The sequence below is a fragment of the Dendropsophus ebraccatus genome, chromosome 11 (genome assembly GCF_027789765.1).
Source record: "Dendropsophus ebraccatus isolate aDenEbr1 chromosome 11, aDenEbr1.pat, whole genome shotgun sequence".
NCBI lineage: Eukaryota > Metazoa > Chordata > Amphibia > Anura > Hylidae > Dendropsophus > Dendropsophus ebraccatus.
The window spans coordinates 38853086-38873846 of NC_091464.1; the positions used below are offsets into that span (position 1 = coordinate 38853086).

Consider the following 20761-nt stretch of genomic DNA (forward strand, 5'->3'; position numbering starts at 1 on the left):
ACATTTTTTGCTGGAGTACCCACTTTAACCCCCAGGCTCAGGGCCGCTTTAACCAGAGGGCACATGGTGCACGTGCAACGGGCCCACTGGTTAAAGGGGCCCCCCCCGAGCAGGCCGGCCGTTGCTATGTGCGACCAGTGCGGTCGCACAGGGCTGCGGCCACCAGCCTGTCAGGGGGGAGCGCCATGGATGGGTAATCTACTTACCCCTCCATGGCGTCCCCTGGAGGGCCCCCCCGTCCGCCGCTGCCCCCGCCCGCCTGCTGCCGCGCTTCAGCGGCAGCGTTACTGACAGAGAGAGAGCCATTGGCTCCCTCCCTGTCAGTCCCTCTTGTGGCCGCACTTCCTGCGGTCACAAGAGGCCGCACTCTCCCTCTAGCGCCCGACGTCACCGGAGCGTCGGCGCGAGGGTAAGGAGAGTGCAGCCTCTTGTGACTGCAGGAAGTGCGGCCACAAGAGGGAAGAGAAGAGGAACGCGTGGACCTAGGTGAGTAACAGTGTTTGTTTTTTTCAATGTTATATGGGAGGGGGAGCACAGGGGGCTATATACTATGGAAGAGCTATATACTATGGGGGAGCACAGGGGAGCTATATACTATGGGGGAGTACAGGGAGCTATATACTATGGGGGAGCACAGGGGGCTATATACTATGGGGGAGCTATATACTATGGGGGAGCACAGGGGAGCTATGCTATGGGGGAGCACAGGGGAGTTATACTATGGGGGAGCACAGGGGGCTATATACTATGGGGGAGCACAGGGGGCTATATACTATGGGGGAGCACAGGGGAGCTATATACTATGGGGGAGCACAGGGGAGCTATATACTATGGGGGAGCACAGGGGAGCTATATACTATGGGGGAGCACAGGGGGCTATATACTATGGGGGAGCACAGGGGGCTATATACTATGGGGGAGCTATATGCTATGGGGGAGCACAGGGGGCTATATGCTATGGGGGAGCACAGGGGGCTATATGCTATGGGGGAGCACAGGGGGCTATATGCTATGGGGGAGCACAGGGGGCTATATGCTATGGGGGAGCACAGGGGGCTATACACTATGGGGGAGCACAGGGGGCTATATGCTATGGGGGAGCACAGGGGGCTATATGCTATGGGGGAGCACAGGGGGCTCTATACTATTGGGGGGAGAGCACAGGGGGGCTATATAATATTGGGGGAAGAGCACAGGGGGGCTATATACTATTGTGGGAGAGTACGGGGAGCTATATACTAATGGGAGAGCGCACAGGGGGGCTATATACTATTGGGGAGCACAGGGGTCTATATACTATGGGGGAGAGCACAGGGGGGCTATATACTATTGGGGAGAGCACAGGGGGGTTATATACTATTGGGGGGAGAGCACAGGGGGGCTATATACTATTGTGGGAGAGCACAGGGGGGCTATATACTATTGGGGGAGAGCACAGGGGGGCTATATACTATTGGGGGAGAGCACAGGGGGGCTATATACTATTGGGGGGAGAGCACAGGGGGGCTATATACTATTGTGGGAGAGCACAGGGGGGCTATATACTACTGGGGAAAGTGCACAGGGGGGCTATATACTAATGGGGGAGCGCACAGGAGGGCTTTATATAACTGGAGGAGCACATGAGGGTCTATATACTACAGGGACACCTTAAAACTATGGAGGCACAGAGGGGTGTAACTATGTAGGGGTACAGAGGGGTGTAACTACTGTATAGGGGTACAAGGGACCTAACTACTGTATGTGTTGGAGCCTTAAATATTTGTCTGGCAGATTCTGGAGAGAATATTCACAGCCAGGAGAAGACTTCAAGGTGGCCCAGGCTGGATGGAGAGAAAAAGAAAAGGTGAGAGTGATCGGAGAAGACGCCCCCGGTGAGTCACTGGATGTAACTGCACTCTGTTATAGGGTTGCAGTGTTAGGGCGGTATTATGTAATGGTATCATTGATGATAGCTTTCTGTTTTGTTTAGTTTAGTTTAGGAAATAGTGTTATAAGGTAACTACTGTATGTATTGGGGCTCTTGATACAGTGTGGGGGCAAATTCAGTACATTATACAATGTGCCAAAAGGGAAGGGGGGGGGGGGCACTCTTGAGGGCTGTGCACTGGGCCCACCAATGTATTAAAACGGCCCTGCCCAGGCTTGGTGCTCACTCGTTCTCATTGCAGGAGAGGGGCTCCAGAATATTATGCAGTCAATCGGCTTGAGTAGTGAGCTGGAGACTGAACTGCACAGCCACATGCTTCACCAGGTTATATCTACAGATCACTTTAAGATGCCCTTTATAAAAAATATTTACATATACAGATCAGGCCTTTGAGTAGGGACAAGTGACTTCACTAAAAACTACATTGACAGGCCAAGTCAAATATTGAGAATTAGGGAGCAAGGAATCAGCCTGGTAAAGTAAACAGGGCAGACTATGGGAAGTAGCATGTGCTCACAGACCTTATTGTTTATTGCCGCCAGCAGTGGATGTAACTCTAATACCCATTCAGGCTACGTCCACCTATGCTACATGCGGCTTTCCAGCATCCACTGAAAAGATCTAAATACACAGCCAGTATACCTGGAAGTTATACGGCCCACATGAATAAGGCCTACTGTACTGGTAAAGGGGAACTATCAGCAGGTTAGACTGATCTCACTGCTGATATGTCTCTATTATACAGGAGACGCTGAGGAGGAAGGTATGTCTCTTACTTTTCTCCTCAACGCCGTTCCAGTGGAGTTATGGTAATATTACACGGGCCGATGAAGGCCCTACAATAAATGTAAACGAGCGACGATCTGCTAGATCGGCGCTCGTTTACTGGGCCTATTACATGGCCCAATAATCGTTTAACAAGGGCTGCATGGACATTCTTACCGATGTCCCTGCGGCCTTTGTTTAAACTTTATACCTTACCTGTCCAGGCTGTAGAGCTCCTCTTATTCTGTGCTTCTCCCCGGGTCTGCGCAATCTCAGCTGACAGGCCGCTCAGCCAATCACTGGCCACGGTGGTCCCGGCCAGTGATTGGCTGAATTGGAAGCACAGAACAAGATGAGCCCTGCAGCCTGGACAGGTAATGTATTCTCCTTTGCATATCGTCAGCGCTGGTGGTGCACTGCTATTATACGTAGCGATGTGCGGTCGGCACCCGACAATTATAGGTCAGAACCTATGTCAACGATCATCAGCTGATCTTTGTCTTTATTACATGGAACAATAATCGGCCGGATAGAGCAAATTATTGTTCTGTGTAATAGTACCCTTAGTCGTGTTCCCCATAGTGAGACCATTGGGAGCACTGGGGGGCCATTAGGACCAATCCAGCCATTCCATTCCTTATCATTAGAAAGGGGCGGGCTAGCGCTATGGGAACACACTCTGCAGGGATGATTGACAGGCAGAGAGGCTTCTCCCTGTAGGGAGCGCCAACAGGCAGAGAGCAGGGACTAGTTACAACACAGATGACTAGTTCACGCCTCTCTCCCTGCAGTGCACGCCAGAATAAGACAGCGTTTTCTCCTATATACCCCAACAGAGGACGTCACAAAATGTGGTAAGAGAATGCTTTGGCGGCTTTATTAGTTGCTGCTAACAGCATTATAATAGTAATTGGTTTTATGATCCCACAATGTATTTTTACACTGTGTTAACTGTTTAAAAAACAACAAAAAAACAAACCCACATACAACTCATGCCTTTAAACTCAAGAGTAAAATGCCTGCTAGCACACAAAATATTTTTATGGCTGTACAACTAATAGATTTTTTTGGCAGCCTTGTATAAATACTGGCTATTTTTTTATGGCTGAAAATACTATCTGTAAACATTGTGTGAACATTGCCTGAAGGTACAAGACTAAAAACCAGCAAAGACTGACAAAAGTAAATAGCAGGGCGGCTGCACATGTAGTTCTCAGACAGTAAGAGCACCACCTTTACCTGTAACAAATTATTCAGCAAACAATCATGAAGCAGTGCACACCTTTATACTGTACAGCAGAACATATAAATGGAAAGGTGGTTCTGGGCATCATTGGAATCAGTAGAGGTAATTTACAGCAGAAGCAATGAATGAGTCAGATACATCATCATAAATATGCATTGGAGACGCCACAGCTTTTCTAAGTGCATGTCTAGAACAGTGCACAGTACGGATTAGATTATGTTCACCTTGTGTTTTACAGTGTCTGATGAAGATATACGGTCAGCGACTCTTATGTATGTACCTTCCATGGCTATGACAGATGCCACTAAGTAGTGCATATCATACATAGGGCCCCATGAAAAACACAGAAAGACTATGCTCACACATGGTTAAAATTGAGTGGATGCCCGTCAATTAATGGCGAATAATGGCTGTTATTTTAAAACAATAGCCGTATTAAATAGCCACCATCCACTCAATTTCAACCATGCGTGAGCATAGCCTTTCTGTGTTTTCAATCCACTCCTGGTTTTGGCTGCAAAATAGTGAGCGGGAACCTAGCCTAAGGGCCCTATTCCACCGGACGATTATCGTTTGCATAATCGTTAATCTCAAACGACCGCTATTGCGAAAGACCTGAAAACGTTCACTTATTTCCATGGAACGATAATCCTTACTTATGATCGTAATTGAGATTGTTTTTTTTTTTGCTATTTCTTCGCTATTGCGTTCGTATCTATTGCGAACGACGTCTTATTCAACGCGAACAATTTGCGAACGTTTTGCGAAAGAGCAACAATAAAAATAGGGACCTATATAAAGCGATCAACGATTTCTCGTTCGGTCGTTAATTGTTAACTGCTATTCAACCTAACGATTATCGTTTAGATTCGAGCGATTTAACGATAATCTGAACAATAATCATCCGTTGGAATAGGGCCCTAAGGCCTTATTCCTGCGTTCCTTGCATGGTCTGTATATATGGACGGTGTGCAACAGATTATTATCGGATCATGTATCATTATGATGCCAGGAGCTCCGAAACGGCACTAAACTGAGACAGCCACGTGAATCAGTATATGTTCACACACAGTATTTCCATCAGTCTCCTTTCAACCAAAATCAGGGCTGGAACTGACAGGACAGAATTATAATGGAAAGATTTGCATAGCTTCAGTGTTTTCAACCCACCGCAGCCGCCGAACAATACTTTCCCTGGAGGAGGGTTCCTGGAGCTGGGCCATGGCAGGGAGAAGCAGCAATGGACCTCAGAAATGGTGGCTACCAGACAAGCAGTGTAGCAGGTGCGGTACAGGGGGCAGGCTGAAGGAACTGTTCCCTTCAGCGGCTGCCTGGTGAGCAGTGGGTTGGGCTGTGGGAACTCCTCTTCAAGGTGCCGGCAGCCTGGAGGAGTCCCTAGAGCTGGTGCAGCTCCCACCGCTCTGTTCTGTAACTCGGCGCTGAGCTCTAACAGGGGCAGGAGCGCAGCCAGTACAAACAGCTGCCCCACTCCTGCCTCTCTCTGCCGTGGGGGACACCAGTTTAGAGTGGGGATTCTAGTCATTATGACAGGACTCCCCACACCTTTACAGTAAGTAAAGGTGCAGGATGCATCACTACTTACTGATAGTCTTTACACTCTGTGGGCTGGGCGCTCTGCACCTGACCTATGGAGTGCAAAAAAACAATTAAACACATTTGCATTGTTCCCTATGGGAACACACAGCTTGGTTCTCGAACAGCCTTCCAGAACCCATTAGGTTTGGGAACAGAGATATTACTGTACCTTTATTTATATAGCACTAAGTTATTCCACAGCGCTTTACATTCAAATCCGTCTCTGTTCCCATTAGGACTCATGTTCTAAATTCATTCACCTGTATATTTTTGGGTTTTTTTGAATAGGGGGAAACTGGAGAACACTTACAGAAACAAAAAACACCAGGAAAAACACACACAAAAACAAACCAAAAGACAACAACATGCATATAGACATGACTTCTTTTTCCTGGTGTTTACACATCCCTATAATCTATGGGGGAAAAACACCAACGTTTCTTGAAAAAACAAACACCTACATGGATAGCCTGCTGGGTTTTTGAGACAAAACTTTTTTTCCCGAACATGTGAATGCACACATTTTCAGAATCTTGTAGCTGTTGACTAGTAAGATCTAATAACATCTAATAACATCTAAGGCTCCGTGCACACGGAGCAAAAGTGGCGGAATTCCGCCAGCCATGACAGTCTATGGTAGGCTAGCGTGCCTCCTCTCTCCGCGCTGAAGAATGAACATTATAACAGGGAGGCTGGCGGCATTCCACTGCGGTATTCCGCCACTTTTGCTACGTGTGCACAGAACCTCATTCACAATTAACCATATACAACTGTGGCTTAACTTTTAGCCATAACACGTGTCTGACAATGTACATAAAAGGAACAAAAAAATATTACCTTGTGTTGCAAAAAAAAGAAAATCAGAACACAGATGTAGCCGTGTAGTTGGTATAAATTACATGTTTGCAGGAAAACTAAAGCCCCTACCTGCCTAGCTGTAAATATTATATTGGGTTTGAAGTGCTCATATTAATCCTGTAGACACTCATGACATTCCTTTGAAATGTAAAACACAGAGACTCCTAAATCCTTCGTATGACAACAGCGTACCACAGGGATGGGAATTCTTACCAAGCAAGTCATTCCCAGACAGGAGGGATGATCCTGAACACTCACATCACTGTCATAACAATCTCCAGGTATATTATACTACAATCTTATGTAACAAGAATGGATCTACATTCCACAACTGGGATAAAACCTGGCCAGGAAAAATTTTAGTTAGGTGTAGCATAGAGATGAGCAAACCTGTAGCATGCTCGAGTCCATCCGAACCCGAACTTTCGGCATTTGATTAGCGGTGGCTGCTGAAGTTGGATAAAGCCCTAAGGCTATGTGGAAAACATGGATATAGTCATTGGCTGTATCCATGTTTTCCAGACAACCTTAGAACTTTATCCAAGTTCAGCAGCACCCGCTAATCAAATACCGAACGATCAGGTTCGGATCGACTCGAACCCGATTCGCTCATCTCTAGACTGTAGCGTCAACAATGACACTATAGGTCTGGTGGTGGTGGTATGTGGGTATATGTGTGTGTGTGCGTGGGGGGGGGCGCTGGTGAAGCAAATCTAAGGCTAGGTTCACATTGGGGTTTTTGCTCTCCGTTTAACAGATCCGTTTTAAAATGTTTTTGCGTGCACACGTCTGTGATGTACTGTCTGCAACAGGACTGTACGTCACAGGCTGAACTGCTGACCTCTTATGGAACCCTCGGCATCATGATTTATGCTATTAAAGATTTATGCTTCTGTATTGACACAGCCTCGTCATTTCATCAGCAATAAGCTGTTTCGGAGCTCCCTACATCATAGTAAATCATGATGCTGAGAGTTCCATGAGAGGTCAGGAGTGCAGTCCCTTACATACACGTATACCACGGACATGTGCATGCCGGCATTTTTTTAACTTTTATGTAAGTGAATGGAGAACAGTTCCTGATGGATGGTATACCACTGCATCCATCCCCCCCCCCCCATCTGCCAATAAAACGGATATGTTAGGACAGCAAAAATGCAGTGTGAACCTAGTCTAAGAAAACAAAAAACTACCACTTTTCTTCAGGTTCTACATCCCTCTACATCTGCTCAGTATTTTGCAACCAATACCGGCAGCGGATTGAAAACACAGAAAGGCTATGTTCAGATTGTTTAAAATTGAGCGGATGGCCGCCATTTCATGACAAATAATTACCATTATTTAAAAAACAAAAAGGCCATTGTTTTGAAATAATGGTCATTGTTTGCCGTTAAATGGCGGCCATCCACTAAATTTCAACTGTGTGTGAACATAGCCTGTGTTTTCAATCCACTCCTGATTTTGGTTGCAAAATACTGTGTGAGCATAGCCTCAAAGAGCATCTCCAGCTCTGAATAATTTGAGATATCCATCAGTGTCTCCCAACCACTGGTCCATGGAAAATGGTCCTGGGTTACACAGTGATGTTACCCTGCTCCTAGGTACATGTCAGAACAGACAACATGTACAGCTTCTATTAGGAAGGAAATGGTACATCGGTTCCCTCGCAGTAATATGGTTAGCAATCCCTGCATTACATAGACAAAGCCTAAACCCAATGTAATGCAATGCAAGGGGACAGGTTTGGCCAGTTACACAGATATGTCGTTTTGTTGCTGGTATGAAGGACATTAGAGCTTTTATGTGAAACCTGCTGCATGTAAAGAAAATTAACATTCTGGATGAGACGCCTGTGGGTTTAGGTGTCTAGAGCAGAATAATCACTTTATTACAGGAACTATGCATAGAAACCCTATATTACTCACTAAATATACTACAGGCCTGAATTGATTACATCACTTGGTATTTCTCGGTTGTGAACATATTAACGCTGTGTTCTCTCATTTGCTACTAGAACTGAGATTTATGGGAAAGCACAATCCGCCACCAATATCTACACATTACTAGATTGGCTTAGGAGCCAATAGTAATATATAAGGGGCCTGGCAATACAAAAGAAGCTAAGCCAAGAACAAATTCTCAGGACAACGACTGTCTGCTGGGCTGTGCAGCCCTGATACATGGCCTCTACTCCTACTACAGCCTTCACATGAAACGTCATCTAGCTGCTTACAGAGGCTCATGCCTAATCCGGCATGGTGGCATGTGTAAGGCAGAGACTGGAGGACAGCACCTCTGGGCTTCATACTTGTTGCTTCCAGCAGATGATAACACATCCATATTGTATTACATGATACCGGTGTATTATAGAGGGTTAGCTGCACCCACACTATAACAATCTTATTGTAGCAGATGATAACACATCCATATTGTATTACATGATACCGGTGTATTATAGAGGGTTAGCTGCACCCACACTATAACAATCCTATTGTAGCCAATGATAACACATCCATATAATATTACTGGTGTATTATACAGGGTTAGCTGCACCCACACTATAACAATCTTATTGTAGCAGATGATAACACATCCATATAATATTACTGGTGTATTATACAGGGTTAGCTGCACCCACACTATAACAATCTTATTGTAGCAGATGAGTACAATCCATGATGGGAGGGGGGGATGGGATTGTGAGTGCTGTGCAGGCTCCCCCACACCTGACCACTATGTAACACATCAGGGCTCTGTTCTGTCACAGTCCTGTGTATTAGTTCTGAGATGACAGAGGATCAGGCACAGCAGGGAAGCTGCTGGCTGATCTCCACCTCCATTGTACTTTGGACACCTCTGTACACACTGCTGAGGACTGGATGTACATGGCACCACCCCATAGTGCCCCACTAGGGTCAATATCATAAATCCTGTATAACACCCCTATGGTGGTATAATAGACATCCTATAGAACCTGTATGCAGGAGCCCCCATAGAGTGCCAGCAGCAGGGTGCATCAGCAACCCTGCAGTTACACCCCCAGAGTGCCCCAGCAATCTCCCACAGTATGGCAGCACCGTGCACCATTCATCAGTCCTGGCCGCCTCCATATGCCACAGTCCGCCTGTTTACCAGTGCGGGGTTGCATCAGCTCACCTGCGGGCAGTGCGCCTCCTCTGGGGCTCTGCGGAGACGTCTTCCCGGAGCCCTCAGCCATCTTCCCGGTCTCCGGTAATTGCTGCTATAGCGCGGTCCCCTGAGCGGTGACAAGGTCGGTGCTTCTCCTGCACCTGCTACATGTGCTGGCGGCTGCAGACGCCGCAGTGATGTGAGGCGCAAGACGGACGGATGAGGGAGCGCGGAGCGGCGCAGCCGGGAGGGGAGGAGGCGCGGGGGGAGGAGGAGGAGGATGGCTGCTCATTAAGCCGGTTACCTCTCACTACTGACCGTGAGGGGGAGGGCCCGCTGCCATACTCACTCTATGCCGTAATACGGATTGTATGTACTGTAGTATGCGTGTGCCCTCTATACGGAGTGTATGTACTGTAGTATGCGTGTGCCCTCTATACGGAGTGTATGTATTGTAGTATACGTGTGCCCTCTATACGGAGTGTATGTATTGTAGTATACGTGTGCCCTCTATACGGAGTGTATGTATTGTAGTATACGTGTGCCCTCTATACGGAGTGTATGTATTGTAGTATACGTGTGCCCTCTATACGGAGTGTATGTATTGTAGTATACCTGTGCCCTCTATACGGAGTGTATGTATTGTAGTATACGTGTGCCCTCTATACGGAGTGTATGTATTGTAGTATACCTGTGCCCTCTATACGGAGTGTATGTATTGTAGTATACGTGTGCCCTCTATACGGAGTGTATGTACTGTAGTATGCGTGTGCCCTCTATACGGAGTGTATGTATTGTAGTATACCTGTGCCCTCTATACGGAGTGTATGTGCTGTAGTATAGGTGTGCCCTCTATACGGAGTGTATGTATTGTAGTATACGTGTCCCCTCTATACGGAGTGTATGTACTGTAGTATGCGTGTGCCCTCTATACGGAGTGTATGTATTGTAGTATACGTGTGCCCTCTATACGGAGTGTATGTATTGTAGTATACGTGTGCCCTCTATACGGAGTGTATGTATTGTAGTATACGTGTGCCCTCTATACGGAGTGTATGTATTGTAGTATACCTGTGCCCTCTATACGGAGTGTATGTATTGTAGTATACGTGTGCCCTCTATACGGAGTGTATGTATTGTAGTATACCTGTGCCCTCTATACGGAGTGTATGTATTGTAGTATACGTGTGCCCTCTATACGGAGTGTATGTATTGTAGTATACCTGTGCCCTCTATACGGAGTGTATGTATTGTAGTATACGTGTGCCCTCTATACGGAGTGTATGTACTGTAGTATACGTGTGCCCTCTATACGGAGTGTATGTATTGTAGTATACGTGTGCCCTCTATACGGAGTGTATGTATTGTAGTATACGTGTGCCCTCTATACGGAGTGTATGTATTGTAGTATACCTGTGCCCTCTATACGGAGTGTATGTATTGTAGTATACGTGTGCCCCTCTATACGGAGTGTATGTATTGTAGTATACGTGTGCCCTCTATACGGAGTGTATGTATTGTAGTATACGTGTGCCCTCTATACGGAGGGTATTGTATTATAAGTGTGCCCTGTATACGGAGTGTATGTATTGTAGTATACGTGTGCCCTCTATACGGAGTGTATGTATTGTAGTATACGTGTGCCCTCTATACGGAGGGTATTGTATTATAAGTGTGCCCTCTATACGGAGTGTATGTATTGTAGTATACGTGTGCCCTCTATACGGAGTGTATGTATTGTAGTATACGTGTGCCCCTCTATACGGAGTGTATGTATTGTAGTATACCTGTGCCCCTCTATACGGAGTGTATGTATTGTAGTATACGTGTGCCCTCTATACGGAGTGTATGTATTGTAGTATACGTGTGCCCTCTATACGGAGGGTATTGTATTATAAGTGTGCCCTGTATACGGAGTGTATGTATTGTAGTATACCTGTGCCCTCTATACGGAGTGTATGTATTGTAGTATACGTGTGCCCTCTATACGGAGTGTATGTGCTGTAGTATACGTGTGCCCTCTATACGGAGTGTATGTATTGTAGTATACGTGTCCCCTCTATACGGAGTGTATGTATTGTAGTATACCTGTACCCTGTATACGGAGTGTATGTATTGTAGTATACGTGTGCCCTCTATACGGAGGGTATTGTATTATAAGTGTGCCTCTCTATCTGTATTGTCGGGAGGGTATTGTAGTATACCCAGGGCCGTATTTCCAGCTGCTGCTGCCCTAGGCACTATACCTAAAGACGCCCCATTTTGGGGAGCGTGGGGGAGAGTGATTTCGGCCACATGCATTTCTGTACATGTAGAAACATTGTCTGAATCGCATTTTCATTGTTGTTAATGGCTTAAAACATAAATTTCAATATTCAATCAATGATTAGAGGTGTCTGCATATTGTCCGAAAGAATTCTCACCACAGGATTGGTAGATTGGTAGGTAATAGCTCCAGACCTGATCATACCCCCTCCCCCCTCAAAAAGACACCAGATTTACTGACCAGACCAGAAGGTGGGAGACAAAAATTTTTTTTTTTTTTTAAATTGTGCTGCCCCCCGGCAAGGTGCCTAGTGGTAAATACAGCCCTGAGTATACCTGTGCCCCTCTATACGGATTGTCTGGAGGGTCCCTCTACAGGGGAGGTAGCTATTCACTGACAGCTATCTGCTCTCACTGGATCTTTGAGCAAGTACCCTGTTTGGGTGGGCTCACACTAGGGAATCCGTGTGGATAAATTATAGACACCATTCCACACGATTCTGCCTTACGCCGAAAGAACTGAAGTGTCAATTTTTTTCCCAGGACAGCGGAATCGGCCTGGCCATAGAATGGTGTCTATGGCACAGGTGGAGAGGCGCGCCACTGCGAACAGGTAAGAGTGACGGAATCCGTCAGAATTTATCTGCGCGGATCCCGTAGTGTGAACCCACCCTACCCCTGAAAATAAGGCATAGTGGAGGATTTACAGGATAGCTTAAAATAAGCGATCCCCCTGAAAATAAGGCATCCCTGAATGTAAGACCCCCACCCTCTACCACCAGTGTTATGTCTGGTTAGGCTGGTTTGTGATGACATCTACTGTACAGTATATAATAAATGTCCATTTTTTTGTGAATGCTTCATGGAAAAGACATCCCCTGAAAATAAGACATAGCGTAGTATATAATAAGACAAACACAGTATAAATGAGGAAGATATAATAATCAGCTGCCTAGTACAGTGGTAACTTGGTTTAAGAGCACACAGTTTGTCAAAATTGTGACTTGTATTAAGAGCATTGTTTTGGTGTAAGAGCTCCCTGTAGTGGATGGGAGTGGAGGAGGGGCATGGTCTGCATAACGAGGTCCAGAGCACTGTACTCTGACCCAGGAAGTCTCCCTCACCTTCCAAATCATAGCAGATCCCACCTCAGGCTGGGGCTTGCATCAGGGGACAGGACTGTGGAGGTAATCTCCTCATAGCTGTAACCCCTCTCTCCCCGGACAGAGAGTGCTGCTATACTGTGCCCACATCTGCCCTGCTCACTCCTTCATGCTCCCTGCAGTCTGTCAGCCCTTGTGTTTCCCATCCTCTCCATTAGTGTACAGTAACTTATAATGTCACCTATTCTGCTGTTTCTGAATGTTTGTTTCATTTGTTTTACATGTTATTCAGAATAATAAATCATTATTTTTGGGGTGTGGAACCAATTGTCTGCATATCAGTAATTTCTTATGGGAAACTTAGCTTTGGTTTAAGAGCTGATTTTGGATTACAAGCAAGGTCTAAAACGAATTATGCTCGTAATCCAAGGCACCACTGTAAACGGGTCTATATGGTCACATGTCCAGAACTGCACAGTCTACAATAAAGGAAAGCTCTAGGCTCCAGTCACCAATCACTACACATACATCACATTCAGTGGCAGAGCATGGCAGCTCCTTAGTTAAACTTCTGTTTTGTAGTTCGAGTTTTGGGCTATGTTCCCACATAGTATTTTTGCTCAGTACTTTGCAACCATAACCAGGAGTGGATTTTAAACACAGAAAGGCTCTGTTCACACACAGTTAAAAGTTAGTGGATAGCCACCATTTAATGGCAAATAACGGCTATTGTTTTAAAAATAATGTACATTATTTGCCATTAAATGGCGGCCATCCACTAAATTTCAACATTGTGTGAACAGAGCCTTTGTGTTTTCAATCCACTCCTGGTTTTGGTTGCAAAATACTGAGAAAAAAATACTGTGTGAACATAGCCTTATTGTAAAATGACAATAGATGTCCAAGGAAAAAGCATACAGTAAAAGCACATTTAATAATGCTGTCTTGGATCAGAGTCAGCAACATATGTATTATATTTACACAATGGAATAAAGATGAAAAACACCAATCATAGGCCGTGTTTCCATATGTAGACGAAAGCCGAAGCCACGTCTCCATGTGTTCAGCAGTGGCCACGCAATCTGCATGTGGGAACATGGCCAATATCCAAAGCATCTAAAGCTAAAGATAATTTATGCGGAGATGAGTTGTAATACCACACACAACCTGAGGACAAGGGGGGGGGGGGGGGGCTGTCTTTTCTAATCTGGATTCTGTCCATCCTGGATATATGGTTTGTTGGGAAGGGCATGTTGGTTTTCACGTCTTTCCAGTGGGTGGCAGCCATGTTTATAATAGGCAAAACATGAAAATGTAGGCAGAGCATACTGCAGCCAGCATGTGACAGGCAGGGTTGTCAGGTGTCTTGGCAGATCGGAATACACTCCTGCGTGTGAAGCCACTAGACTAAATTTCTCACAATTTGTGCCTCTAATTGGGAAACACTTTATTACTTTCGTTGGAGTGTTTAGAGTAGGCTCCACCCAGTAATGGCTGCAACTTGCTATAGTCCATAATGTACAGTCTATGAAAGGAAAAAACACAACACTATTTATTGAAAAATATACCTAAGGGTACAGAGGTAATACAGTACTGGATGGAGAAAGGTGAAAACGATGTAAGATACAGTTACTGTAGTTCGCTATATATCCCTTATTTATTACACTTGTGGATCAGTATTGGTATACGGGGGCATTAAAAGTCACATTGAGCCAAAGGGTGTCCTCTGCTGCTGTGATTGCCACGTGGGGATGAGACCATGCCCATGTCAGGGGGCCCTTGGCTGCTAGATTTACTCTCATAATAATGCCCTATTGGCTACCACATGCAGTAAAAGCTATACTAGAACATTCCCTAAAAGCCTAGCTGAAAGGTTTCTGGGGGAATTCTAGTTCTTTTTTTTTTTTAATTAAGACTTGGTTGGCAGGATTCAACAAGAAACTGTTCATAATACTAATGGCACAAACCAGGATAGGTGTGTTGTTGGTGACTTGAAAGACTCAGCTGGCATAAGAATTCATTTAGGCTGCATTCCCACGTTCCGTGATCCTGACGGATCACGGACGTGGAATGCATGTACCGGAGTCCCCCCGCACCCGGACAGCATCTGTAATTAGATGCTGGGAGCGGGGGAGACTGTATTCATAAGCACCGCGCGGCTGATTCATTACAGCGCGGCACTTATGAATACAGTCTCCCCCGCTCCCAGCATCTAATTACAGATGCTGTCCGGGCGCGGGGGGACTCCGGTACATGCATTCCACATCGTGGGACGTGGGAATGCAGCCTTAGACATTGGGGAGATTTATCAAACATGGTGTAAAGTGAAACTGGCTCAGTTGCCCCTAGCAACCAATCAGATTCCACTTTTCATTTTCCAAAGAGTCTGTGAGGAATAAAAAGTGGAATCTGATTGGTTGCTAGGGGCAACTGAGCCAATATTATTTTTCACCATGTTTGATAAATCTCCCCCAATATGTCCATATCAATTCTTTACATAGGGCCTGTTCCCACTAAGAAAAAGAGGCCGAATTTACTAGGAGTCCGCACGGTGGATTCCACTTGAAATCCTACGTGACCTATTGCATCAATGGGATTTCTTGTGCGACTCCGCTCAAAGAATGAATGGGCCCATAAGGTTTCTTAGATGCCATGCTGGCTCCAGGGGAAGCTCAATACTATACTGGCTACTGGCCTATGCCGAGAACCACTTGCTGCTAGTAAGGTATAATATACAGTAATTGATGAAACGTGAGTAAGCGCCATAATATGTGTACACAGCTTTTATTATGGTGAGTAATACACGTTATTTGTTCTTTAAGAAGCTTCTGTGATTCACAATCACTCTTTATAACTAAGCCAGCATGATCGAGGACAAAGATCAATTTGCAATCTGCAGCATTATAAAGGACAAAGGTAACTCACAGCGTGATGGAAAAGTATACAGTCCGTATGGAAATAGTTAAGGTACCATGGACCTCTTTGGTAGATTCCCTTTCACTCCCCAAACATTTACATAATTAGTATCATCCTGTGCGGAAATGGTCCGGCTATTAAGATACAAATGTTAATTATTCCACCAGGTGAATGATAATTTTACGAGGAAATTTTTTTTTTTTTTTTAAATTCCATCTACCTTAAAATGGTACCAATAAAAACAGCCCACCCCCAGTGCACCAACCCACCTCCTTTACATAATTAATGAACTACACATTTCCTAAGAAAGTCCTTCATCGGTAGCACCCTAAGCACTATAAGATATTTCTAACCTGCTGATAGTGTCCTTTACAATTTTATATACTGTACATTTTTTTTTCTCTTGCCCCACAATGGTACTTTCACTACTATAATACACTGCCCTAGTCAAACTAGTGCTGTGTATTGAGCCTGTCAGCGTTATGTCGAGAGGCACTGTACATGGCCGTGCAGCAGGTGTATCAGTAACATTAAAGGGGTTGTCCAGCAAAAATCAGCAAAAAACTTCAGAAAGTTATATAGATTTGTAATTAACGTCTATTAAAAAAATCTCAAGTCTTCCCATACTTATCAGCTGCTGTATGTCCTACAGGAAATGTTATTTTATTTTCAGTCTGACACAGTGCGCTCTGCTGACATCTCTGGCCGAGACAGGAACTGTCCAGAGCAGGAGAGGTTTTTTTATGGGCATTTATAGAAATCCGAGACAGAGTTCCTGTCTCAGCCAGAGATGTCAGCAGAGAGCCCTGTGTCAGATTGAAAATAAAATATTTCCTGCATGACATACAGCAGCTCATATGTATGGGAAGACTTGAGATTTTTTAATACAAGTAAAATACAATTCTATATAACTTTTTGACACCAGTTGATTTGAAAGAAAATGATTTTTGCTGGACAACCCCTGTCACCCCCTTTTGTGCATTCTGACAACTCTACACAGGTGTAAAGGGTAAATTTAGCATTTTTTACACCTTATTTTATATCATACGTCATGGTGCTTGTTCAAGTAAAAAGTGATCTTTTATGAACCGCAGATTGTGTTAAGTGGGCGGGGCCTCGTGGCATTAGCACCACTTAGCCCCACCCACAACACCACCGTTGGCCCTGCCCCCTTGGCAGCCATTGGTGGACTGATCTAGAGGGGGTGGGGCCTAGACCTTTAGGCCAGCCTGTTCCAATGGCTTGTGAGGGGGCGGGACCAACGGTGAAGTTGTGGGCAGGGCTAAGTGGGACTACTGCTGCAAGGCCCCACCCACAACATAATCTGCAGTTGATAAAAGATGACTTTTTACTTGAACAAACACCATGACGTATGATATAAAATAAAGTGTGAAAAACGCTAAATTTACCCTTTACACCTGTGTAGAGATGTCAGAATGCACAAAGGGGGTGACAGTGTCACTTTAAAGACGCATGAAGTACCCGTACGTCATGCGTCCGCAAGGGGTGTTCAGAGTGGGGGCGCGCGGCGACCCAGCTCTGAACCGCCGCAATGACGCTTTAAGCCCGGGACCGCAGCTATTAGCGGGCACGGTCCGATCGCCGTGCCCGCTAATCAGGTAATCAGATGCAGGTGTCAAAGTTGACAGCTGCATCTGATAACCTTCTGCAGCACTTCCCTGGTGTCTAGTCCCGGGGGAGCGATCTCCCTATCTTCAGCCAGCCGGGGTCTCCGCCAAGATGGCGCTGATCCCGTCTCGGCACTCATTGGTTTTCGGCTGCAGCAGCCGAAAGCAAACGAGTGCCGATCTCATTGATCGTTGCTGTATAAGCATACAGCAAAGACCTCAATGAGGGATCAAAGTGTATATATTAGAAGTCCCCTAGGGGGAATAACACTAACCCCAGGGGGGCTTCTAGTATAAGTGTAAAAAAATAAAATAAGTGTTCTTATCAGTAAAAAGCCCCCTCCCCAAATAAAAGTCTAAAATAAACATGTTTGGTTTCGCTGCGTGCTTAATCGCCCGAACTATTAATCACACGGTGAACGGCGTAAGTGCAAAAAAATCCCAAAGTGTAAAATTGCAAATTTTTTGGTCGCATCAAATCCAGAAAAAATGTAATAAAAACCGATCAAAAAGTCGTATATGCGCAATCAAGGTACCGATAGAAAGAGCATATCATGGCGCAAAAACTGACACCTCACACAGCCCCATAGACCAAAGGATAAAAGTGCTATAAGCCTGGGAATAGAGGGATTTTAAGGAACGTATATTTGTTAACAATGGTTTGAATTTTTTACAGGCCATCAGATAAAAGAAAAGTTATACATGTTACATATCTTTGTTAACGACTTAACCCCTTAGCGACCCATGACGTATCTGATACGTCATGGCGCCGCGGGGGGGTGTTCAGAGCGGGGTCCCGCCGGGACCCCGCTCTGAACGGCGCTGATCCCGGCTGACACGTGCAGCCGGGCAGTGCCTCTGTTAGCCGGCACGGGTCCCGTTGCGCGGGGGGGGAGATCCGTTCTTCTGGCCGTGCCGGGCCTCAGCGTCGGAATGACGCTGATCCCGGCTCGGCAGTAGATTGCTATGGCCTGCAGCAGGCCATAGCAATCTATGACCGATCTCATGGATCTTTGCTGTGTATATACACAGCATTGATCTCTATGAGAGATCAGTGCTATCTATATACAAGCCCCCCAGGGGGGCTTCTAGTCCATGTAAAAAAAAAAAAGTAAAAAAGTGTTTTTATTAATAAAAAATCCCCTCCCCTAATAAAAGTCCAAATCACCCCCCTTTTCCCATTTTATAAATATAAATTAATAAATAAATAAACATATTTAGTATCGCCACGCGCGTAATCGCCCGAACTATTAATTAAATTCCTGATCTCGCACGGTAAACGGCGTAAGCGCAAAAAAATCCCAAAGTGCAAAATTGCGCATTTTTGTTCGCATCAAATCCAGAAAAAATGTAATAAAAAGCGATCAAAAAGTCGTATATGCGCAATCAAGGTACCGGTAGAAAGATCACATCATGGCGCAAAAACTGACACCTCACACAGCCCCATAGACCAAAGGATAAAAGCGCTATAAGCCTGGGAATGGAGCGATTTTAAGTGACATATTTGTTAACAATGGTTTGAATTTTTTACAGGCCATCCGATACAATATAAGTTATACACGTTATATATCATAGTAATCGTAACGACTTGAGGAACATGCATAACAAGTCAGTTTTACCATAGGGCGAACGGCGTAAATGCAAAACTCCCCGAAATCAAAACAAATTCGTTTTTTTTTTCAATTTGACAGCGCAAATGATCTTTTTCCGGTTTCACAACATATTTTATGGAAAAATTATGCCTGTAATTGCAAAGTACAATTGGTTTCGCAAAAAATAAGCACTCATATAAGTCTCTAGGTGAAAAAATGCAAGCGCTATGGACTTTTAAACATAAAATGGAAAAAGCAAAAGCGCAAAAACGAAAATTGGCTTGGACCTTAAGGGGTTAAGGAACATGCATAACAAGTCAGTTTCACAGCGTACTGTGCACAGTGCGAAAATTCAGCCTGTCATTGCAAAGTACAATTAGTGACGCAAAAAATAAAGGGCTCATGTGGGTTTCTAGGTAGAAAAATGCAAGTGCTATGTTCTTTTAAACACAAGGGGAAAAAACGAAAACGCAAAAACAAAAATTGGCTCCGTTCTTAAGAAGTTAAGATAACATAAGTTGCAGAATTCAGCCAAATATTTTTTAGTTTATATTTTTTGAGCAGTATTTTGTTTTTGTTTTTTTTACTACATTTTATGGAATAATGTATGCATGTCATTAAAAGTGGAAAAATAACATTTAAAGCATTTAGAAGAAAAGGAGTTTAAAGCATTTAGAACAGGCATGTCCAAAGTCCGGCCGGAGGGCCATTTGCGGCCCGCGTTCCGAACTTTTACGGCCCCCAGGTATCCAGCTTGCTATTATCTGCCTGTGTTATAAAGCATATAGCATGTAAAATGGTCGGCCCTCGCACATGTTCACTTCATCAAATTTGGCACTCTTCGAAAAAAGTTTGGACATGCCTGATTTAGAAGAAAAGGAGTTTTCTTGATTACTTACGCCACCTTCCTACATTTTAGTGAGTGCATCCCCCATGCAGTGAATGCGCCCCCATGTTATAGCCAAAAGCCACTTTCTTCCAGAAAAAGCAACACTCTTGTTGTCAGTTGTGGCTTTTGCAGCTCCGTTCCATTGATGTCAATAAAGTGGACTTGTGGTATCACACACAACCTGGGGACAGGTGCGGTTTTATTTTTTTCCTAACCCAAGATAACCCCAAGAGAAGTCCATTGGGTTCTGTTACAAATCAGATGCTGCTCCCCAAATAAATCAGGATTTTGACAAATCAATGGTACATAGAATATTTCCGAAAGGTGGACCCTTCCCTTTCTCATCCAGACACTGTTGTATTTCTAACAACATGCAATACTGACTGCATCTACTGGACCTACTTCACACCCTGCTAAACAGACGTTTGTGTGTACATACACACAGCGGATAGTGTTAAACTGCACAGCAGACGTATACAGAGCACCTTTTCAAACAGCTTGAATGAATTTATTAGACGTGAATTGGCCATGAATGGTTCTTTCATGCTCCTTGTAACAACCACTGCCCAAACTGAAGCCTACTTGTTATAAGTCGAGATCTTTAGCAGCAGTGTTTGGCAGGATAACATATCTGCTTCGTGCACTGTAGTGCTAAACAGAGGGCCTACCATGATGTTTATGAGCAAGAGTTCGATCACACTTTAGGATTTTGTCATTGTAATTCATTAGTCCTTCACCACATGTAAGTAACAAACACGTCCTGAAGGTGGGTGACCAACGCAGGCGAGCATACCGTTTGTGAGGAGGGGGGCTGCCATGACTTGGTCTGCTGAAGAGAGGTGAA

The 20761-nt window shown here is 44.9% G+C and overlaps 1 protein-coding gene across 2 annotated transcripts in view; it reads right to left on the reverse strand.

Moving 5' to 3' along the window:
• MAP7D2 (MAP7 domain containing 2) overlaps positions 1–9776 on the reverse strand; it is a 79859-nt gene extending 70083 nt beyond the window's left edge. For both annotated transcript variants that reach the window (XM_069946325.1, XM_069946323.1), the window contains exon 1: positions 9552–9776. In XM_069946325.1, the coding sequence (XP_069802426.1) occupies positions 9552–9612 (61 nt within the window). In that variant the 5' untranslated portion in view covers positions 9613–9776. The remainder of the gene's footprint in view (positions 1–9551) is intronic.
• Between the last annotated feature and the right edge of the window lie 10985 nt (positions 9777–20761).